At 45.3% G+C, this 24,735-nt stretch overlaps 2 protein-coding genes across 4 annotated transcripts in view; one reads left to right on the top strand and one right to left on the bottom strand.

Annotated features, from left to right (window-relative positions):
• LOC148151762 (heme-binding protein 2-like) overlaps nucleotides 1-24,735 on the bottom strand; it is a 193,029-nt gene that overhangs the window by 154,122 nt on the left and 14,172 nt on the right. The gene's annotated exons all lie outside the window — the stretch shown is intronic.
• LOC148151763 (EH domain-containing protein 3-like) overlaps nucleotides 1-24,735 on the top strand; it is a 109,459-nt gene that overhangs the window by 73,940 nt on the left and 10,784 nt on the right. For 2 of the 3 annotated variants that reach the window (XR_015754744.1, XM_087984008.1), the window contains one exon: nucleotides 19,582-19,711. Coding sequence is in view for 2 of the 3 variants with exons in the window: in XM_087984008.1 (XP_087840134.1) it covers nucleotides 19,582-19,672 (91 nt within the window). In the remaining variant the exon portion in view is untranslated. Of the gene's footprint in view, nucleotides 1-14,141; nucleotides 14,179-19,581; nucleotides 19,712-24,735 lie in introns of those variants that run through there. The other variant, XM_087984011.1, reaches the window with a different exon arrangement.

Here is a 24,735-nt window from a genome sequence, read left to right as displayed (position 1 = left end):
CCTAACTTCAGTGAATATTGGGTGGTCCAGATTTGACCAACATTTACACCATTGCTGTTCATGAGCGAGATACTGAGCTAACTTTATTACTTTGCATGAACAGACACACAAGCCACCAATTGGCCACGTTTCTCGTTAACGTCTCCATGGTGACAGAACATTTTAATGTTGAATCATGGGTGATGCAGAAAAACATCATTCCGAGCCCTAAGCTGACTTCATCCACACCTGGACCATCCAAATTCCTGAATTTGATTAAATGGAAATTTTATAACATGAGACACAAAATGTACCTGTAACTCCCACAGGCTCTTTACTCCCTGGTACAGTGACAAATCTTGTGGTAAAACCTGAAACAAGAAGGAACGAGGAGGTGGCTGGTGGGTGGGAGAGTGACACCACCTGAGACAGGAGGGAATGATTCCTGGCATCGGGAAAGTCATCCGGGAAAAGGGCTGGGAGAGATTACAACTGGGGAAGGGGAAGACAAACCTGGAGCAGGGAGTGGTGAAGAGATGGGAGTGGGAGCTGGAGTGACACTTGGACAGACCCGAGGGTGGGAATGGAGGGACAGTCTCGAGGGGTTGAATACTGTATTCTGCCATTTTTACCCAGGAAAAATATTTCAAAACATTACAGCCCAACATTTAACTGGGCTTCTTCTAAACAAAATGCAAAACCACGTCAGGTTTTTGCTGACAGATCTCCCAAGAGTAGTCACGGTCTCAATGCCTCTTCCAATGGTTAAAATCAAATCTGAAGGAGAAAAGTATCATAGAATGTGTAAAAATGCAGTCAGGGAGGTGAATGAGGGAAAGGCTGGAAAACTTTGATTGAATGTCAGAGGGCTCCATCACCAGGTTTACAGCAGAACAACAGTCAAAATTGACGAAGGAAATACTGAGAGATGGGTTCAACCCACAGGGCACCACATACCCAGAGGAAAATGTTCAAGGTTGGTTCGAAGAATGACAAAGGTCAGAAAGGGGAGTGATCATCACCACTTGATATTTACAGTTGTGTAGATGAGTTAATACTAAAACAAGAAGAAACGGTGAGTCAGTGGCTGCAGCAGGTGTCGATGAGGATAAGGTAGAAACAGCTGAAAAATGGGCAGTAGACAGGGACACCCCGTATACTGAATCACAGCTGTGTACCTCACTACACTGCACGAAGGTGGGAACTCACCCCATAGTTAAAGAGGGCTCACTGAAAATTAGGATGTTGTTCATGCACAACATCAAAGATTCAAAATTGGTTTAATAATGAATTTCAAACCTTTGGGAGTGGAGTGAACTTTTTTTTATTCTAATTAAAAACACGTTTTTGTGCTATACGCCCTCTGGGTTGTCTCACAATCTAAATAAACTATCATTTGGCAAATTTAAAACTGAACTCAGCCTTTGAGAAATGTTTAAGAGAAACATGGAAAATGTAAAGGTGAGAAATAAATGCTTCTCCTGTGAAGGTGATCTTAAAATTAGGAAAGGGATTGGAGACAATTGAAGGCAAATTGTACAACCTAAGGAAGGATTATCAAATTCAAAAGGTCAGTTTGAAAATGGACAGCAAATTTCAGCAGTGTTCTTGAATATAGACCCATCCAGATGCCTTGTAAATGTTGCAATTGCGCTAACCTCCATCACGTTTTCTGGCAGCTCATTCCACACATGTGCCACCCTCTATGTGAAAAAGTTGTCCCTTAGGTCTCTTTTACATCTTTTCCCTCTCACCCTAAACCTATGCACTCTAGTTCTGGACTCCCCCACCCGAGGGAAAAGACTTTGTCTATTTATCCTGTCCAAGCCCCTCATGATTTTATAAACCTCCACAAGGTCACCCCTCAGCCTTCGCAGTTCCAGGGAAAACAGCCCCAACCTATTCAGACTCTCTCTATACCTAGAATCCTCCAACTTTGTAAATCTTTTCTGAACCCTTTCAAGTTCACAACGTCCTTCTGATGGAAAAGAGACTAGAACTGCACAAAAGTAGCTTAACTAAAATCTTGTACAGCCGCAATGTGACCTCCCAACTCCAATACTCAGTGCTCTGACTAATAAAGGAAAGCATACCAAATGCCTTCTTCACTATCCTCTCTACTTGCGACTCTACTTTCAAGGAACTATAAACCTGCATTCCAAGGTCTCTTTGTTCAGCAACACTCCCTAAGACCTTACCACGAAGTGTGTAAGTCCTGCTAAGATTTGCTTTCCCAAAATGCAGCACCTCACATTTATCGAAATTAAACTCCACCTGTCACTCCTCAACCCATTGGTCCATCTGGTCAAGATCCCATTGTACTCTGAGGTAACCTTCTTTGCTGTGCACTACACCTCCAATTTTGGTGTCAATTGCAAACTTCCTAACTGTACCTCCTATGTTCATATCCAAATCATTTATTTCAATGACGAAACGAAATGGACCCAACACGAATCCTTGGGGCACTCCACTAGTCACAGGCCTCCAGTCTGAAAAACAATCCTCCACCGCCACCCTCTATCTTCTACCTTCGATCCAGTTCTGTATCCAAATGGCTAGTTCTCGCTGTATTCCATGAGATCTAACCTCACTGACCAGTCTCCCATGGGAAAGTTGTCGAATGCCTTACTGGCATCCAATCCTCTTCGTTACTTTTTCAAGAAACTCAATCAAATTCATGAGACATGATTTCCAATGCAAAAAGCCATGTTGACTATCCCTAATTAGTCTTTTCCTTTCCAAATACATGTAAATCCTGTCCGTCAGGATTCCCTCCAACAACTTGCCTACCACCGACACCAGGCTTCTGGGTTTATCATTCCTTGGCTTCTCCTTATTACCTTTCTGAAATAATGGTACTAGTTAGCCAACCTCCAGTCTTCTGGCACCACACTTGTGACTATCGATGATACAAATATGTCAGCAAAGGGCCCAGCAATTCCTGAGGAAGGGCTTATGCCCGAAACGTCGATTCTCCTGTTCCTTGGATGCTGCCTGACCTGCTGCGCTTTTCCAGCAACACATTTTCAGCTCTGGTCTCCTCAGAAGACCTCCAGAAGATTCCAAGAGCAAAGTTTGTAGGTGAAGCATGTTTTTATATCTTTTAGATGGTTTTCTGGAACTTTCTATTGTTCTGGCCAATCAGGGAGATAAGCTTAGTGGTTTGAAACAGAGTCAATCATTTGGATGGATTGCTGATGTTAGTTTATTTTTGTGTAGAAGGGCCCGGCACTGTACCTTGCTGTCAGGGCCCTCCTTTGTTCAGTAAATAAGTTGTTGGGAGTATGTCTGTTCTGCATAAATGTTGCCTTTTACATTAGCAAATGTCATTAGCACCTGACTCCTGTGTTTGCACTGTGTCTGGTGTGTGGACTTTGTGATTTTAGAACTTTACTTGGCCAATGTACCCAGCATCCCTTGCTGTTTGGCCAAGTTAGCAATCTATCTGTGTTTTAGCAACCAGGAGGCTGCTGAAGTACACACTGTATTAATCTAGAGTACTGTGCATATTTCTGATCTCTTTAAGAGAAAGATATACCTTATATCTACCTTCCAGTAATACAATGACTGTTCATGAGGTAGGTTCTGTATATGTGCCCACATTGGAAATTTGACTAATTCCATCAGAGTCCCATTTTAGAACTTCTGGGATCCTGTTTATAAACACTGCTCTCCACTGGCAGTCAATAATTTTAACTCCATCCAAGAATACTGTACAGCATTTATTCTCAGTTGAAAATTATTCAGCTGCATTAACATCAGCAGGAAGCATTTCATTCCCATTTACACTCACTGTTCCCATTGGTTCATTAGTTCAATGATTCTGATCAATGGCTTTATCCAAGTTCCTCACTTCATTGGCCCTAGAATTCTGATCAGGAGTCGGTCATTGTCACCGACACACTTCCTCCATTTCACCTGACCTGACACCAACCCCGTAATGATTGTGTCAGACCGGATAGACCCCCCCAACCTGACAACTATGCCCTGATGGACCTAAAACTCCCTCACTTTCCCACCAACCCCAGGAGTCCACAGATTCCTCATCACTCCCTTTTCACCAAACACAGCCCCATTGGAACTGTCACCTCCTCCCATCCCATCACCACCTCCCTTTCACTCGCCTTGACACCACATTTAACCCAAAAGTGGCCCCTGCTCCTGCCAACAGAATTGGAACTACAACCACCGAATCACCCATCATCACCCAACACCCACCCAGCCCCTCCCTCACTAACCTAAAACCCTTCCCAAAGTGAGCCAGGTGATACTGACCCCTCCTTCCAGACCCCCTCCCTTAAACCTCTGGACCTGACACTGCCTCTTCATCACATAGAATCATAGAGTCATACAGCATAGAAACAGACCCTTCGTTCCAACTATAATCCCAAACTAACCCGTCCCACCTGCCTGCTTCTGGCCCATATCCCTCCCAACCTTTCCTATTCATGTACTTATCCAAATGTCTTTTACACATGTAATTGTACCCGCATCCACCACTTCCTCTGGAAGTTCATTCTACATTCAGAAACTACCCTCTTTGTGAAAAAGTTTTTGAAACTGTCTCTTCTAACTTTAAAAATGTGTCCTCTAGTCATGAAATCCTCCATCCTAAGGAAAAGATAACTACTATTGACTCTATCTATTTCTCTCATTATTTTATAAACTTCTTTCAGATCACTGCTCAACCTTCTAAGCTTCAGTGAAAAAAGTCTCAGTTTATCTCATTTACTTTATAACTCAAACCGTCCATACCCAGCAACAACCTGGTAAATCTCTTCTGAGCCCTCTCCAGCTTGATAAATACAACTGCTCACAGTTTCCCAGAAGAGGTTTCACCAATGTCCTACATAACCTCAGCATGAGGTTCCCAACTCCTCTACTCAAAGGACTGAGCAATGAAGGCAAGCGTGCCAAACACCTTTTTAACCACCCTCTCTGGATGTGACGCAAACTTCAAAGAATTATGTACCTGCAGCTGTAGTCCTTCTGCTCTACAACACTACCCAAGGCCCTACCAATTGAATTGAATAAGCCCTACCCTTGTTTGTTGTACCAAAATGCAATGCCTCGCGTTTATCCAAATTGAACTCCATCTGCCATTTTTCAGCACATTGGCCCATCTGATCAAGATCTCTTTGTGATCTTAGAAAACCTCCTTCACTGTCTGCTATGTCACCAATTTTGGTGTCATCCACAAAACTACTAATCATGCCTTCTATATTCTCATCCAAATCATTTCTAATAATGACAAACAAAAGAGGACCCACAACCAATCCTGTGGCAACACCGCTGGTCACAGACCTCCAGTCTGAAAAGCAGGTGCAAAGTTGCCATCCAGGTTGATAGGGTTGTTAAGAAAGCATATACTGTGTTGGTGTTTATTGGTAGGGGGATTGAGTTTTGGAGCCATGAGGTCATGCCTCAGCTGTACAAGACACAGGTAAGGCAGCACCTGGAGTATTGTGTGTAGTTCTGGTCACCTCATTACAGGAGGATATGGAAGCTTTGGAAAGGATGCAGAGGAGATTTACTAGGATGTTGTCTGGTATGGAGGGAAGAGTTTACAAGGAAGGTCTGAGGGAACTGAGGCTGCTTTCGTTGGAGAGAAATTGGCAATCCCATGTGACCTAACTTTACTCATTAATCTACCATGGAGAAGCTTGTCATACGCTTTACTAAAACCCAAATAAACAACGTTTAACGCTCTGCCATCATCAATCATGAAACTACTCGACCAAGTTTGTGAGACACGATTTTCCTCACACACCATGCCAACTATCTTTAATCAATTTGTCCCTCTCTAAATGTCCATAAATCCTATCTTTTATAATCACTTCCAACAATTTACCCACAACCACAGTCAGACTCACAGGTCTATGATTCCTCAGTTTCTCTTTAAAACCTTTCTTAACCCAAGGTACAACATTAGCCACTCTCCAGTCATCACGCACCTCGCCCATAGTTACAGATGTTGCAAATATTTCTGCAAGGGGTCTTGTAATTTCCTCTCTTACTTCCCACAACATTCTGAGATTCATTAGATCAGTCCCCAGAGATTTATCCACCTTTGTGTTCTCTAAGACCTCCCGAACTTCCTCTTCGAACATAGAACATATAACGTCATAGTGCAGGATAGGCCCTTCGACACTCAATGTTGCACCAACCTGTGAAATTAATCTGATGTCCATCTAACCTACAGCATTCCATTATTATCCATATGTATGTCCAATGCCCATCTAAATGCCCTTAACGTTGGCGAGCCTACTACAGTTGCAGGTAGGCTATTCCACTCCCTGACTACTCTTGAAGTGAAGAAACTACCCTGTCCTAAATCTGTCAATCCTCAATTTAGAGCTATGTCCCCTCGTGTTAGTCTTCACCATCCAAAGAAACAGGCTCTCACTATCCACCCTATCTAACCCTCTGATTATCTTATACATCTTGATTAAGTCACCTCTCAACCTTCTTCTCTCCAACGAAAGCAGCCTCAGTTCCCTCAGACCTTCCTTGTAAACTCTTCCCTCCATACCAGACAACATCCTAGTAAATCTCCTCTGCATCCTTTCCAAAGCTTCCATATCCTCCTGTAATGAGGTGACCAGAACTACACACAATACTCCAGGTGCTGCCTTACTTGTGTCTTGTACAGCTGAGGCATGACCTCATGGCTACAAAACTCAATCCCCCTACCAATAAACACCAACACAGTATATGCTTTCTTAACAACCCTATCAACCTGGATGGCAACTTTGCACCTGGACACCGCGATCTCTCTGTTCATCGACATTACCAAGAATTTTACCATAAGCCCAGCACTTGTATTCCTGTTCCTCCTTCCAAAGTGAACTACCTCACACTTTTCCGCATTTAACTCCATTTGCCATTTCTAAGCCCAACTCTGCATGTTGAATATGTCCCTCAGTAACCCATAACATCCTTCGACACTATCCACAACTCTGTCTACCTTTAGTGTCATCTGCAAATTTACTAAGCCATCCTTCTACACCCTCCTCCAGATCATTTATAAAAATGACAAACAGCGGTGGCCTCAAAACAGATCCTTGCGGCACACCACTGGTAACTGATCTCCAGAATGAACATTTCCCATCAACCACCACCCTCTGTCTTTTTTCAGCGAGCCAATTTCTGATCCAAACCGCTAAATCACCTCCAATCCTGAAACTTCGTATTTTGTGCAATAGCCTACTGTGTGGAACCTTATCAAACGCCTTACTGAATCCATGTACACCACATCAGCCGTCTTACCTTCATCCACCTGTGCCACCTTCTTGAAGAATACAATAAGGTTAGTGAGGCACAACCTACCTTCACAAAACCGAATCAAATAATTCCTTTTTAGATGACTATAAATCCTATCTCTTTTAATCTTTTCCAACATCTTACCCATCACCGAAGTAAGGCTCACTGGCCTATAATTACCAGGGTTGTCCCGACTCCCCTTCTTAAACAAGGGAACAACATCTGCTATCCTCCAATCTCTGGCACTACTCATGTCGACAATGATGACATAAAGATCAAAGCCAAAGGCTCAGCAATCTCCTCCCTGGCTTCCTAGAGAATCCAAGGATAAATTACATCTGGCCCATCTATTTTCAGTTATTCCAAAATTGCTAAAACCTCCTCTTTTGAAAAGTGTGTTGCTGGAAAAGCGCAGCAGGCCAGGCAGCATCCAAGGAGTAGGAGAATCGATGTTTCGGGCATAAGCCATTCTTCAGGAATGAGGCTGGTGTGCCAAGTGGGCTGACATAAAAGGGAGGGCGGGGGGGAAGTTTGGGGGAGGGGCACTGGGAATACGATAGGTGGAAGGAGGTGAGGGTGAGGGTGATAGGCCGGAAAGAGGGTGGGGGCGGAGAGGTCGCGAAGATTATTGCAGGTCAAAAGAGCGGTGCTGAATCCGGGGGTTGGGACTGAGATAAGGTAGGGGGGAGGGGAAATGAGGAAGCTGGAGAAATCTACATTCATCCCGTGTGATTGGAGGGTTCCTAGGCAGAAGATGAGGCGCTCTTCCTCCAGGCGTCGTGTGGCCAGAGTCTGGCGATGGAGGAGGCCAAGGACCAGCATGCCCTTGGCAGAGTGGGACGGGGAGTTAAAGTGTTCAGTCAAGGGGCGGTTGGGTTGGCTGGTGCGGGTGTCCCAGAGGTGTTCCCTGAAACGTTCTGCAAGTAGGCGGCCTGTCTCCCCAATGTAGAGGAGACCACATCGGGTGCAGCGGATACAGTAAATGATGTATATGGAGGTGCAGGTGAATTTGCGATGGATATGGAAGGATCCATTGGGGCCTTGGAGGGAGGTGGGGGGGGAGGTGTGGGCGCAAGTTTTGCATTTCTTGCAGTTGCAGGGGAAGGTGGTGGGAGTGGAGGTTGGGTTGGTGGGGGGTGTGGACCTGACTAGGGAGTCGCGGAGGGAGTGGACTCTCCGGAACGCTGATAGGGGAGGGGAGGGAAATATATAATTGGTGATGGGGTCTGTTTGGAGGTGGTGGAAATAACGGAGGATGATACGATGTATCCGGAGGTTGGTGGGGTGGTATGTGAGGACCAGTGGGGTTCTGTCCTGGTGGTGATTGGAGGGGTGGGGTTTAAGGGTGGAGGTGCGGGAAGTGGAGGAGATGCGGTGGAGAGCATCGTCGACCACGTTGGAGAGGAAATTGCCGTCCTTGAAGAAGGAGGCCATTTGGGCTGTTCGGTAGTGGAATTGGTCCTCCTGGGAGCAGATACGGCGGAGGCGAAGGAATTGGGAATATGGGATGGCGTTTTCACAGGGGACAGGGTGGGAGGAGGTGTAGTCTAGGTAGCTGTGGGAGTCGGTCGGTTTGTAGTAAATGTCTGTGTTGAGTCGGTCGCCTGAGATAGAAATGGAGAGGTCTAGGAAGGGGAGGGAAGAGTCTGAGACAGTCCAGGTAAATTTGAGGTTGGGGTGGAAGGTGTTAGTAAAGTGGATGAACTGTTCAACCTCCTCGTGGGAGCACGGGTTGGCGCCAATATAATCATCGATGTGGCGGAGGAAAAGGTGGGGAATGGTGCCAGTGTGGCTGCGGAAGATGGACTGTTCGACATATCCGACAAAGAGGCAGGCATAGCTGGGGCCTGTGCGGGTGCCCATGGCTACTCCTTTGGTTTGGAGGAAGTGAGAGGATTGGAAGGAGAAGTTGTTAAGAGTGAGGACCAGTTCAGTCAGTCAAAGGAGGGTGTCAGTGGAAGGGTACTGGTTGGGTCGGCGGGAGAGGAAGAAGCGGAGGCTTGGAGGCCTTCGTGATGGCTGATGGAAGTGTATAGGGACTGGATGTCCATCATGAAGATAAGGTGTTGGGGGCCAGGGAAGCGTAATTGCTAAAACCTCCTCTTTGTCAACCTCAATCCCATCTAATCTTATAGCCTATATCTCCGTGTTCTCATTAACATTGCCCTTTTCCAATGTGAATACTGTTAAAACATATTCATTAAGTACTTCCACTATATCCTCAGATTCCACACACAACTTTCCACTACTATCTTTGATTGGCTCTAATCTTACTCTAGTCATTCTTTTTTTCTTGATATACCAAAGAAGGCCTAAGGATTTTCCTTGATTCTATCCGCCAATGATTTCTCATGTCCCTTCCTTGCTTTTCTTAGGCCTCTCTTTAGATCTTTTCTGGCTAACTTGTAACTCTCAAGCCCCCTAACCAAGCCCTCTCACCTCATCCTCTTATAAGTTACCTTCTTCTTTTTGACAAGAGATTCAACTTCTTTGGTAAACCATGGCTGCCTTTCTCGACAATTACCTCCCTGCCTGACAGGGATATACTTATCAAGAACCCACAGTTACTGTTTCTTGAATAAGCTCCACATTTCAAGATGTCTATCCCCTGCAGTTTCGTCCTCTATCCTGTGCAACCTAAATCTTGCCTAATCGCATCATAATTGCCTTTCCCTCAGTTATACCTCCTTCCCTACGGTATATACCTATCCCTGCCCATTGCTATTGCAAACATAACCAAATTATGGTCACTATCGCCAAAATGCTCACCTACATCCAAATCTAACACCTGGTCGGGTTCATTCCCCAGTACCAAATCCAATATGGTATCGCCCCTTGTTGGCCTGTCTACATACTGTGTCAGAAAACCCTCCTGCACACATTGAACAAAAACTGGCCCATCTAAACTACTTGAACTATAGTATTCCCAGTCAATATTGGGAAAGTTAAAGTCCCCCATAACGACTAGCCTTTTACTCTCGCTCCTATTGAGAATCATCTTTGCTATCCTTTCCTCTAAATCCCTGGAACAATTCGGAGGCCTATAGAAAACTCCCAACAGGGTGACCTCCTTTCCTGTTTCTAACCTCAGCCCAAACTACCTCAGTGGATGAGTCCTCAAATGTTATCTCCGCTGCTGTAATACTACCCTTGATTAACAATGCCACATCCCCGCCTCTTTTACCATCTTCTCTGATCTTGCTGAAACATCAAAATCCCGGAATCTGCAACAACCATCCCTGTTCCTCCTCTAGGAGAAAGTGAGGACTGCAGATGCTGGAGATCAGAGCTTAAAAATGTGTTGCTGGAAAAGCGCAGCAGGTCAGGCAGCATCCAAGGAGAGGGAGAATCGATGTTTCGGGCATACGCCCGAAACATCGATTCTCCTTCTCCTTGGATGCTGCCTGACCTGCTGCGCTTTTGCAGCAACACATTTTTAAGCTCTGTTCCTCCTCTAGCCATGTCTCTGAAATGGCCACAACATTGAAATCACAGGTACTAACCCATGCTGCAAGGTCACCCACCTTATTCTGGATGCTCCTGGCATTGAAGTACACACATTTCAAACCAACATCCTGCTTGCTAGTGCCCTTCTCGCAACCTTGTAAACCTATCCCTGACCTGACTACCCTCAACCTCCTGTACACTGGAACTACAATTCAGGTTCCCGTCCTTCTGCTGCGTTAGTTTAAACCCCACCACTGGAGAGCATTAACAAATGTCCCCCCCAGGATATTGGTACCCTTCTGGTTCAGGTGAAGACTATCCTGTGTGTAGAGGTTCCCACCTTCCCCAGAAGGAGCTCTAATTATCCAAGAATCCTACACCATTCCTGCAGCCAAATGTTCAGCTCCGCGCTCTCCCTGTTCCTCCCTTCACTAGTACATGGCACAGGCAACAAACCAGAGCTAACAAATCCGTTTGTTCTCGCTCTAAGCTTCCATCCTAGTTCTGTGAATTTCTACCTTAGATCCCCACCTTTCCTCCTACCTATGTCGTTGGTTCCTATGTGGGCCACGATTTGGGGCTGTGCCCCCTCTCCCTCAAGAATCCCGTAAACACGATCAGAGACATCACAAACCCTGGTACCTGGGAGGCAGCACACCAATCGTGAATCGCTTTTGTTTCTCTCTCTGCCCCCCTCTCTGCCCCCCTAACTATGGAGTCCCCAAAGACTAAAGCTCTTCTCTTCTTCCCCTTTCCCCACTGAGCAACAGAGACTTTGCACCAGAGACCTGTGTCCCATTGCTTATCCCTGGTAAGTTGTCCCCTCTCAACAGTATCCAAAATGGTATACTTGTTGTTGAGGGAACCACCACAAGAGATCCCTGCACTGCCTGCCAGTTCCCTTTCCTATCCCTGACGTTAACCCATTTACTTTCTTCTCGTGGCTGCGGAGTAACTACCTCCCTGTATCTCCTCTCAATAACCCCCTTCGCGAATGATCCGAAGCTCCTCCAGCTCCAGTTTCCTGACACTATTCTCGAGGAGCTGGTGTTGGGGGCACTTGCCACAATTGAAGTCAGCGGAGACACTAGAGGTGACCCTTACCTCCCACATACTGCAGGAGGAACATTCAACTGCCCAAACCTCCATTCCTGCTATTCTAAATTCCCAAATAGACTGCTGGAAAAAAAACATGAATGAAAATACTTATCACCAACAAACTGATGCATGGAACTTTTTTTTTGGTTAGAGGAGAAGGATGGGTGGGAGACATCACCTGAGTAGTGTTTTGGGTTAAGCAACTGCCCAAATATGTAACCTCGTGACCTCTCTGACTGCCTCCAGGAACTGAAGAAAACCGGAACGATAAGGAAATTTAAACTGTGAGACCAGTGGGCTTGACATCGATGGTGGACTAGTTGTTGGAGAGAATCCTGAGGGACAGGATGTCCATGTGTTTGGAAAGGCAGGAATGAATAGGAATTGTCAGCATGGCTTTGTGCATTGGAAAGCTTGTCTCATAAATTTGATTGAGGTTTTTGAAGAAGTAACAGAAAGCATTGATGAGGGCAAAGTGGTAGACATGATCTATATGGACATCAGTAAGGCTTTTGACAAAGTTCCTCATGGGACACTGGTTGGCAAGGTTAGATTTCATGGAATTCAGGGAGAACTAGCCGTTTGGATACAGAACTGGCTTGAAGGTAGTAAACAGTGGGTGGTGGTGTAGGGTTGTTTTTCAGACTGGAGGCCTGTAACCAGTGGTTTGCCTCAAGGATCGGTGCTTGTCACGATGGTGAGTGACTTGGAGGGGAACTTGTAGGTGATGGCGTTGCAATGTATCTGCTGCACTTGGATGGATGGTCATTCATATAATTGATTTGGATGTGAACATAGGAGGTATAGTCAGTAAGTTTGCAGACAACAAATCTATCTGCGACTCCACTTTCAAGGAGCTATGAACCTGCACTCCAAGGTCTCTTTGTTCAGTTGGAATTAAAGTTATATTCTGCCTGTTTGCATTTCAATGTATAAATGTCTGATGATTTCTTGGCTGGGAAGAGTGCTGCCTCAGAAATCTTTCTGAGTTAACGCTCTCCCAATGCTTTGACAAAATAACTGGTTATAACGTGTGCCTGAGAATCCTGAGTTTGTTCCATACAATAGTCAGCTACAACATTTGGCCTGCGAACAGGGTACTCATATCAGAACGTTGGAATAGCTCTGCAAAAGGTGGAGTATACTTCACTTCCCACCCGGAGTTAGCTCAGGAATCCTGAGAACAATCTGGTTGCACACCAAAAGAATCCGAAAGGAGTACTCTAGACATGAGGTGTTGGGGAAGCCCACAGTGGCTACTCCACGTTTGAGAAAACACACTGGGGCCAGGGAAGTGAGGGATGATCACAGAGGACACGCCAAATTCTGCGCTGCATAGACCACACATGAGCCAAGAGAGTTCAGGAGTCAGATTCCACACTACAGTCGAGACAAAAAAATCTGCAGATGCTGGAATCCAAAGTAGACAAACAGGATGCTGGAAGAACACAGCAAGTCAGGCAGCATCAGGAGGTGGAGAAATCAGTGTTTTGGGCATTTCAGAGTTAATACCTGAAACGTTGACTTATCCACCTCCTGATGCAGCCTGGCTTGCTGTGTTCTTCCAGCCTCCTCTTTGTCTATTCCACACGAGAGTAATGACCCTGGGAATGGGTCAGGTCCACACTGAGGGATCCATGAAGGGACCAAGAATAAAGTCGGCTGTATCCGGACTGGACGAAGCTGTGCAGGAGCCAGGAGGGAGACAAAATCCAAGCAGGAAGAATCTGTGTAGGGGCTGAAGAAGGACCATGCCGGTGGGATCTGCACTGAGTATGAAACAAACTTTTAAAGATGCAGTCAGGGAGGTGAATGAGGAAAAGGCTGTAAACTTTGACTGAATGTCAGAGGGCTCCATCACCGAGTTTACAGTAGAACAACAGTCAAAATTGATGAAGGGAATGCTGAGAGATGGGTTCAACCCATCGGACCACCCCCACTCCAGAGGAAATTGTTCATGGATGGTTCTGAAGAATGATAAAGATCAGAAAGGGGAGTGATCATCATCACTTTATATTTACAGTTGTGTCGATGAGTTAATACTAATACAAGAAGAAACGGTGAGTCAGTGGCTGCAGCAGGTGTCGATGAGGATAAGGTAGAAACAGCTGAAAAATGGGAGGTAGACAGGGACACCCCGTATACTGAATCACAGCTGTGTACCTCACTACACTGCACGGAGGTGGGAACTCACCCCATAGTTAAAGAGGGCTCACTGAAAATTAGGGTGTTGTTCATGCACAACATCAAAGATTCAATATTGTTTTAATAATGAATTTCAAATCTTTGAGAGTGGAGTGAACTATGGTTTTTTATTCTAATTAAAAACAAGTTTTTGTGCTTTACACCTTCAGGTTGTTCTCACAATCTCGATAAACTATCGTTTGGCAAATATCAAACTGAACTCAGCTTTTCAAAAATGTTTCAGAGAAATATAGAAAAAGTCGAAAATGAGAAATAAATGCTTCTGCTCTGAAGGTGATCTTAAAATTACTGAATGGCATTGGAGACAATTGAAGACAAATCTTAAAACCAAAGAAAGGATTATCAAATTCAAAAGGTCAGTTTGAAGTGAACAGCAGATTTCAGCAGTTTTCCTGAACAATTACAACAAAATCACTCAGTGACTTGCCTCCCTCCCCCACCGTCTCAGACTCACGGTGAGTTAACTCTTTCTGCTGGCAGCTTCCTTTCAATTCTCCCAGACACCTTCCATATCTCTAAATGTGTATTAATGGAAATTTACAGACATCCCATTGGGATTTGCCTTTTAGAAACTTGGCCTTGACCAGCCAGGTGTTATCTTCTGAGACTAAGTGTTTGTGAACGTTTCAGAAATTAGTACTGATAAATAAATTGATAAACAGTGTCATTCAAACACTCAATGGGGAACTTAACATAAAATTTAAGAAGCTGTTCAGTGATCTAATCTGTGAACAGTGTTCTGATCACCTTGGGAGCTGTTCAGGAATACAAAGGGCTTTACTGCACATTCTCAAGTTGCTGGAAGACGTTTTTAAAGACATCCCAAATAAAAATGGGAACTTCCCCATGGTCAAATGGACAGAATAGACTGTGAAGGCCTGCAGAGGTGCAAAACAGGCCATGGGATTGTTAAGTTCTTGTCAGACCCTTTATGAAGGACATCACTAAATAGCTGCATCCCAATAAGAATAAATGGGGGAGGGGGTGTGGAGTGGAGCTAAAGGGGTTGTATTCGTAGGAGTTGATGAACTATTCATTATTCAATTCACAGCAAGAATGATTCCACTCAGAGGTAGATCCAGGGAGGTGACAAGTTCTAAAGGGAACACGTTTATTTGAATCTGGAATATTTTGAAGAGTGGAATGTGTGAAGGAATTGAGCAAACTCGGTTCCTCTATCTTTTGGTCTTACAGCTGCATTCACGTGGCCATAACATCCACCCAATTTGCTTTCCCAGTGATGTTTGTGCCATCAGCCAGATGCAATACATTCCATCTCTTCTTCAAAGTAATTCATATATCTCGTAATTAATAAGACATAGAATCCCCGCAGGAGGGAAATGGGCCATTTGGCCCATCGATTCAGAATCAACCCTCCGAAGGGCATCTCACCTGGATCTAACCACTCACTCTATTCCCATAACTCCACGTTTAGCTTGGCTAACTCATTTAGCCGACACGTCCCTGGACACTGCATGACAATGTACCACGGCCAATGCACCTAAACTGCACATCTTTGGATATAGGAGCAGAATTAGGCCACTCAGCCCATTGTGTCTGCTCCGCCATTCTATCATGGCTGACGTTTCTCAACCTCATTCTCCTGCCTTTTACCCAGAGCTGTTGGTCCTCTTCAATAGTTAGAAATAGATAAATTAAGACCATAGGTACACCACCACCAGAAACAGTAACCAGGGGAGAGTAAGTGTCAGCACAACAGTGATGAGTGATAGCAATTACAAAACTCGTTTTCCCAGGTTTCAGAGTTCCCGTGAACCAACTGACAGAGGGTTAATGGTTTGTGAATCCATTCCAAAGTTAGAACAAAGAATATTTTACATAGTGAATGAGTTGGAGCATTTCCCCAACACATAATACAGCTAAGCTGTATTCAAAATCATCTTCATCGAACAGTATATAAAAATTGGAGCTCAGTGTACAAACTGCAGATCCACCTGAAGGTGCTGAGGAGTCAGTCAGTGCATTCACCAGTGATCTGAGAGAACACTAAGGTGCTGAGAATCTTCTTAACTGTGTCTGTCCTCTTTGGATATCAAATTGCTACACAGGACACAGAGCAGGAGGTGATTGACCTCTGTACTCATGTTGACTGTCCAGAGCCAGAACAAGTCATCCAGGACAAGGTCAGTACAGCTGAGAGTTTCCTCTGTTCTGTCATGTTTGTACCAGTGGAAATTATTCGATGTTGTTTTTAGTCCATAACCTGCAGTGCACCAACAGTGCACATCCCAACCCTGAACCATGAGACTGGACTGAAATTACTCCTCGGGCCTCATTAACACTTTCTACATGAGCTGCCATCGCCTGCCTGGCTCCCACTGCCAGCTTGTGCAGTAAGAAGAATATCAGGGCTTCCATCTCCAGCAGCAGGTGAAGGGAAGGGTCAGTCTGCTCACAGAGAGGGGGATTAATTCAGGGTAATACCAGATTTAAGACGGGACTCTTCTGACAATTCCAGTAAATGTGCATATTTGGGGAGTTGTAGTCCAGTATAAGTGATGACAAAATATTGATCAGAGAGGGAATAATAGACAGTGGCAGCATACCAGACAGGAATTTACATATTACAAGAGCTTGCACAAGCAGAAAGGACAGAAGCAAAAATAGTTGTTAAACTCTGAGAAACAAAGGTAGGAAAATGACAGGGAAGAGGGAAGTGGGAGAGATATAAAACACACATATTGAATCTGTCTTCACACAATAGTATTTTATTAAAACATGAATAGTGGGATGCCAAATATCTGAAGAGGTTGTAGAATTACTCGGTAAAGAAGAAAGTAAATATGAGAAAATCTCCAGGTTTAAACAACTGATAAATTCCCAGCACTTGGTAACCTGCATCCTAGGATTCTTAAAGAAGTTGACTGTAGGACGACTGGATCCAATGGTTTGTGATCTTCTGTACTGCCCAGATTCTCTAACAGCATCAGCAGATTGGTAAGTGACCACTGTATCATTGGTGTTCAAAACTGGAGGGAGAGAGGAAACAGGGAACTCCAGGCAGGTTAGTGTGACATGAGTCACCAAGAAGAAGGACAATAATGTAAAGGGTAAACAGACCACAGCCACCAGAGTGTGGAGGATCAGGTCATGCCAATTGCTGGGTGAGAAGAACACCCTGTTGTGTTCGGGGTTGGTATAATCAGGGAGATAACGTTCTGTACGGTCACCATTGAGCAGTCTGCAGGTTGTACAGCCTGTCCCTGGGTCTGGCTAAAGGCTGGAGAAGGGAATGCAGGAGGAGCAGGATCTGATTGATCCATGTAGGAGCAAATGACATGGATAGACCCAAGAACAAGATCTTTCAGGGAATCTGGGCAGCTCGGATTTAAAGAAGGAAAAGGCAAAGAGTAAAGTGAAACAGGATATGTAAAGTTGTCAGGCTGTAATCTGGAGGAGTGTTACATGGATCAGTGCCCGGGCCTCAGCTACTTACAATCTATATGAGAGGACTGAGTGTCATGTATGTGTTGATGACATGAAGCCAGGTGGAAATGTAAGTTGCTAAGAGGACAATGAGAATCTGGCAAGAAATCTAGGTAGGTTAACTGAATGGGCAACACATGGGCAGATGGAGTATAATGCTTTGGAGAAATAAACATGGAAAACACAGAAACTCAGCAGGTCTGGCAGCATCTGCGGAGAGAGAAGCAAACTTAATTATTTCAAGCTGACATGACTTTATTTCAATGAGACTCGAAACATTTACTCACTTTCCACATGTGCTGCCAGACCTGTTGAATTTGTCTGCCACTTTTGCTTTTTATTTTTGATTTCCAGCATCTACTGTATTTTGCTTTGATGTAACTGCTTTGGGAAATGGGTTCAAATCCCATAATGGTCGCTGGAATTGGATTGGAAAATCTACTCTCTATAATGGTGACCACAGAACTGTTATCAGTTATTGTCAGCCACAATGTCCTATAGAACAAGAAATCTACTATCTTTATCTGGACTGATCTACATGTGACTTAATCCACACGAATGTGCATGACCCTCAAATCCTCTCCAAACTGACCAGGCAAGTGACTCAGATCAAAGAATTAGGGATAGGCAACAACTGAAGGGCTTGCCAATTAAACCCACATCCTCTGAAAGATACATTTTCAAACATGGAATTTGAAACAGCCTTTATTGAAAGAGTTGAAGAGCAAGAATGAGAAGGCCTTGCTGCATTTGTACAGGGGGCTTTGGTGAGACTGCGTCTCAAGTACTATATGCAGTTTTGCTCTTTTTTGAGCAAAGAATGTACTTGTCTTGAAGATAATGCAGTAATTCTTCACTGCACTGATAACACTGTACACCTTGTTGCCATGATGCATTGACAGAGAATAGAGAGTGGATGGTGACATTGGTGAACAGGCACAAGAATCAAATGGATTGTGTTTTCCAAGATGGTGTCAAGCTTCTTGAATGTTGTTGGAAGAGGCAAGTTAAAGTCTTCACTCACACTCCTGCACTGTGGCTTGCAGGTAGACAAGCATGGGGAAGAAAGGAGGTCAGCTATTCACTGCAGAATTCAGAGTCTCTGAATCTCCCTTGGAACCAGACCATTGATTTGTCTAGTCCAGATCAATGGTAAAACCCAGAATATTGGTGGATTCGGCAATGACAATGCAAAGGAATGTTGAGGAGAAATGTTTGGATTTTATTTTACTTCCAATTTTTCTCAAAGGCTGCTTGTCATTTTGCTGACCATATCACATTGACCTGTTTTTATAACAAATCTGTTCAAGGAACAGCTACTGTGCGCAAGTTCAATGCAAATTTCTGATAAAATCAATACATGACTAAACAGCTTAGAGTTTTCCACTTAGGTTAAGGAACAAGGAATCCAGTCACAGCATTCAGTATTCCTGTTCATTGCAATATTGTCCTTGATATGCCCTAGGTAAATCACTCTTGCTTTTATGAATTCCCTTTTGGCCAGACATATTATAAAGTCAACAAACTGCAATCGCTTGAACACACCCTCTAATTGCCTTATAAATTCCTCCCATGTGTTACTGTATTCTCTAAATAACCTTCACAATTAGGTACTTTAACTGTGACTTGATTCATCAGTGTTTAGAAAGTGGCTGGGACATGTTTAAACCCAAATGGCATGACTTAACATTGGTATAACCAATTTGATGTTACACAGGTAGATATCTCTTTAAGCTTTGGTGTTTTGGGCTGTGACCACCTGCTCAGGAACCAATCAAATGCTTGTTACTATGCTGAGCCCTCCTAAGTCCATAACAATTGATGTTGATTAAAATGCCTTTCAAAAGATTGCCACTGGGAAGAATTGCTCTAAAGAAATCTAGGCAATGCTAATTATTTTCCAGAATTCAGCCTCACTGTTCAAATAAAGCAATGCACAATATTGAACTCACAATGTTTTCCACTAACTTGTTTCTTCAACTGCACCTATCTTCCTTGGTCTCAAACAGTACCTTCTCCCCATTTTAATTCACCGTACAAAAAGCTAAAGTAGTCCTTTCACTTTAGGACAGTTCTCTCAACTTTTTATTGGTGTAGGTTTAGTTTTCTCATGTGATAACACAATTCCTCTTCTTGTTTTAGAATTATAAAGAGATGCAATACCCAGCCATCCAATGGATTGAAACAAAGGTTGATGGAATGGATGTGGTTTGTGCAGTGGAGATTGGTTTGAAAATTCTTCTCAATTATGCAGTTTTTAACAATGCTGAAGGTACATGACATATTCCTTTATATTATTACAGGATGTGAAAAGAATCGTTTACTCTGTAACTTATCTTGTTTGAAACCTCTGCACAGACTGACCCAATGACCAATGAATTTGCCAATGTGATCACACTGTCAGTTTGAATACTGTTTTGATAAATGCAGCTCTGTGGTCCTACAATCTGGGGAGTGGCAGGTGTGTTTCAAACACAGTGAGCTGACTGTTCCCAGGGTCTGGCTGACGTGGTCTATCGGTGAAAAGTCCCACAAAGCCAAACACAACTCGAGCAAGCAACTCGCTGTATCTTTTGTGCTTTTGCTGAGTTGTTAGACAGCAGCAAGTTACTAATTAAAGGGGATTCTAGGTTGTTAAATGCCTTATTAATGCTGCAATTCACCTCATTAATACACAGCTTCTTCCTTTGCTAAAAGCACTGAACAAACTAGATGCTGAGAATTCTCAGCGTGAAAGTCAGGGCGGATTCCTGATTACTTCAGCCTCTGTGGTACTCATCACCAAACAGCATCTTACAGCAAGACCCATGGGAACAAGGTACATGCATTCTGTATCCACAAACATTGGCAAATATCAAATGCCAACCTCTCCTGACCATCTTGGCCTCTGTCCAATCTGCAGGATGCTCAGAAAGCACAGAACTGCATCATAGGATGTCTCAGCAAATAGCATTGAAAGGATACTTTGGGTGGGACGGCCACCCACCTCACAGATTAGACCAGGCTGCCTCTCAGATTTGTCACTTTCTCTTTGCGCTCACTCAGTTAGCACCTACCCGCATGCTTGTGCTTTTCCTGGCTGTGCCATGTTGTGCAGTCACACAAACAGGCAGTCTGCCTTGCTACTTAGCAGCTCTCAGTCAGAAGGGGACACACATCTTTCTAGATGACCTAGATGCTACGTCAGTCTCACACCCACACCACTTACTAATGCCAGCACTTTCTGTGGCAAACACTCACTGCGTGGGCAGCTACCAACTTGCCATGTCTTAGTGGAGTAGTCCTTAGTGCAGGCCATAGTGACACTCATCAGTCAGGGGTCCTGATACAGTAAATCAGGCACAGCCTAGGACACCAGTCCAGGGGATTGACCACAGTGAGGTACCTGCTCAGGGAGTTCTCAGTGGGGAGGGTCAGTACCTCTGTACTGACCTGAAGAAGGGCTCATGCCCGAAACGTTGATTCTCCTGCTCCTTGGATGCTGCCTGACCTGCTGCGCTTTTCCAGCAACACATTTTCAGCTCAGTACCTCTGTAGTCTGGATAATGGATCGATCAGTCCTGTGGATCCATTAGTCAGTACAGGGGTGTGGAGGGTGGGGGGGCAGGTCTCCCTAATCCCTGGCTCCCTTTGTGTTGTACAGCTCGCTGCATCAGGCATCAATGACCAACTCATTCCCACCAGCACAGGCCAAGAAAAAAAGAATCGGGATGTTTGAAGATGTGGGGAAATATTGTCAGCTGAAACCACCATCGTACAAATACCTTGTTCATCTTGATCTCACGTGCTGCAACGGCTCTCACAGACATCAATCCATGGTCCATCCTGTATAGACATGGAGTTAGGCTTCATGCTGGCACTATCACATTCAGGGCGACACACAGACTCAAACAAACAGAGTTCGTTGCATAACAATCAAATTTATACAAACCTGACACCCCCATCTTACCCCAACTCATCCTGTGTGCACCAATCTCATAGTCCAGGAACACCGCACTGCCCGGTTCTACCTCCTTCCCAAGATCCACAAGCCTGATCACCCTGGCCGACCCATTGTCTCAGCATGCTCCTGCCCCCCTGAACTCATCTCTACCTACCTCGACACTGTCCTATCCCCCCTAGTCCAGGAACTCCCCACATACATTCGAGACACCACCCACGCCCTCCACCTCCTCCAAGACTTCCGTTTCCCCGGCCCGCAACGCCTCATCTTCACCATGGATATCCAATCCCTCTACACCTCCATCCGCCATGACCAGGGCCTCCCAGCCCTCCATTTTGTCCTCTCCCGATGTCCCCAACAGTACCCTTCCACCGACACACTCGTTCGTTTGGCCGAACTGGTCCTCACCCTTAACAATTTCTTCTTTGAATCCTCCCACTTCCTCCAGACCAAAGGGGTAGCCATGGGCACACGTATGGGCCCCAGCTATGCCTGTCTCTTTGTTGGCTACGTCGAGCAGTTGATCTTCCGTAATTATACCGGCACCACTCCCCACCTCTTCCTCCGCTACATTGATGACTGCATTGGCGCCACCTCATGCTCCCGCGAGGAGGTTGAGCAATTCATCAACTTCACCAACACATTCCACCCTGACCTTAAATTTACCTGGACCATCTCTGACACCTCCCTCCCCTTCCTGGACCTCTCCGTCTCCATTAGTGACGACCGACTTGACATTGACATTTTTTACAAACCCACCGACTCCCACAGCTACCTGGATTACACCTCTTCCCACCCTACCTCTTGCAAAAATGCCATCCCGTATTCCCAATTTCTCCGCCTCCGCCGTATCTGCTCCCAGGCAGACCAGTTCCACCACAGAACACACCAGATGGCCTCCTTCTTTAGAGACCGCAATTTTCCTTCCTACGTGGTTAAAGATGCCCTCCAACGCATCTCGTCCACATCCCACACCTCCGCCCTCAGACCCCACCCCTCCAACCGTAACAAGGACAGAACGCCCCTGGTGCTCACCTTCCACCCTACCAACCTTCACATAAACGAAATCATCCGCCGACATTTCCACCACCTCCAAAAAGACCCCACCACCAGGGATATATTTCCCTCCCCACCCCTTTCCACCTTCCGCCTTCCGCAAAGACCATTCCCTCTGTGACTACCTGGTCAGGTCCACGCCTCCCCTACAACCCACCCTCCCATCCTGGCACCTTCCCCTGTCATCACAGGAACTGCAAAGCCTGCGCCCACACCTCCTCCCTCCATCCAAGGCCCTAAAGGAGCCTTCCACATCCATCAAAGTTTTACCTGCACATCCACCAATATCATTTATTGTATCCGTTGCTCCCGATGCGGTCTCCTCTACTTTGGGGAGACTGGACGCTTCCTAGCAGAGCGCTTTAGGGAACATCTCCGGGACACCCGCACCAATCAACCACACCGCCCAGTGGCTCAACATTTCAACTCCCCCTCCCATTCTGCCGAGGACATGGAGGTCCTGGGCCTCCTTCACCACTGCTCCCTCACCACCAGACGCCTGGAGGAAGAGCACCTCATCTTCTGCCTCGGAACACTTCAACCTCAGGGCATCAATGTGGACTTCATCAGTTTCCTCATTTCCCCTTCTCCCACCTCACCCTAGTTCCAAACTTCCAGCTCAGCACTGTCCCCATGACTTGTCCTACCTGCCTATCTGCTTTTCCACCTATACACTCCACCCTCCCCCCCGACCTATCACCTTCATCCCCTACCCCACTTACCTATTGTACTCTATGCTACTTTCTCCCCACCCCCATCCTCCTCTCACTTATCTCTCTACCCTTCAGGCTCTCTGCCTTTATTCCTGATGAAGGGCTTTTGCCCGAAAGGTCGATTTTCCTGCTCCTCGGATGCTGCCTGAACTGCTGTGCTCTTCCAGCACCACTAATCCAGAATCTGTGTGCACCAATGTCCAAGTTCTAACACTTCTATATCCCGATGCTGCACCTTTTGCAAGGTTATGTTGTCTTGGTTCTTTTCAAGAGGGGTTGGAAAGTCAGTGATGCTGAAGTGACTAACAGACATGCCCAAAGTCAACAATCAGAGGACTCCTTAAGATTTGTTTTAAAACAGTTGTATAATGAAAGGGGAGTGGCCGTTCTCCCAGTTCAGGTTTTGTTTCTAGATTGGTTTAGTTTTAGCCGGTGGTCAGAAACTGCTGGGGACTTAGAGAAGCAGCTGCAGTGAAAAGAGGTTCCATGCTTCAACAGAGGTCTTGCCTGAAGTTTCTCTCCGAAACCTCTCCAGCCTGTAAGACACTTGTTTGAATTTACCTTTTGCCAAGGGGTGCATTTATACGATGTTGTAGGAATTGGAACAGCTCCTTTTTTAAGTTGTGATATCGTATCCGTTGGTTTATCAAATAAATTAAGTTATTCTAAATTCTGTTTTGTTTGGTGTTTCAAGTGCAGTGTGTAAATAAAATTTGTTTGACTTGAAGCCGAGTGGTTTGACCAGCTGCATCACTCCTGGAATATCCAGCTCACACCTGCCTTTTAAAGGGAAAATAATTATTCGGGTCCGGGCTACCTTCTCAAAATGTTTTGAAGGGGTCTGGCCTGGTCCAGCACCTTTATAACTTTCTCCAATTCTAATGCAAGAATCCCTGCAGTGTGGAAGCAATCCATTTGGCCTGAGTTCACACCAGCCCTCCGAAGAGCATCCCACTCAGACCCAACCCTCTACACTATCCCTGTAACTCTGTAGTTCCTATGGCTAACCCACCTAGCCTGCACATCTGTGGACACTGCAGGCAATTTAACATGACCAATCCATCTAACCCGAACATCTTTGGACTGCTGTAGGAAACCGGAGTACCTGGAGGCAATCTATGCAGACACAGGGAGAATGTGTAAACTCCACATAGAGTCACCAAGGGTGGAATTAAACCCAGGTTCCTGGCGTTATGGGGCAGCAGTGTTAACCACTGAGACTCTGTGCCACCCATTGACCTGAAACAATGGGTGGCATTTTGCCCACCCCAGAAGTGGCAAATAATTGGGAAGTAGCTGTTACTAAGGGATCAAACATTACAGGGTGATAGCAGGAGAATGGGGTTGAGAAAGATGTCAGGGAGTCATAGAGTCCTGTGGCATGGAAACAGACCCTTCAGTCCACTCATCCATGCTGACCAAGTTTCCCAAACCCAACTAGTCCCACTTGCCTGCATTTGGCCCACATCCCTCTAAACCTTTGCTATTCATGTACCGATCCAAATGTCTTTTAAATGTTGTAAATATACCTGCATCTATCACTTCATCTGGCAGTTTATTCCACACACAAACTACCTTCTGTGT

Source organism: Chiloscyllium plagiosum, unplaced genomic scaffold (assembly GCF_037043375.1).
Source record: "Chiloscyllium plagiosum isolate Xiang-an unplaced genomic scaffold, Cpla_swu_hap1 HiC_scaffold_3, whole genome shotgun sequence".
Lineage (NCBI taxonomy): Eukaryota > Metazoa > Chordata > Chondrichthyes > Orectolobiformes > Hemiscylliidae > Chiloscyllium > Chiloscyllium plagiosum.
This window is presented reverse-complemented; position numbering and strand designations above follow the sequence as displayed.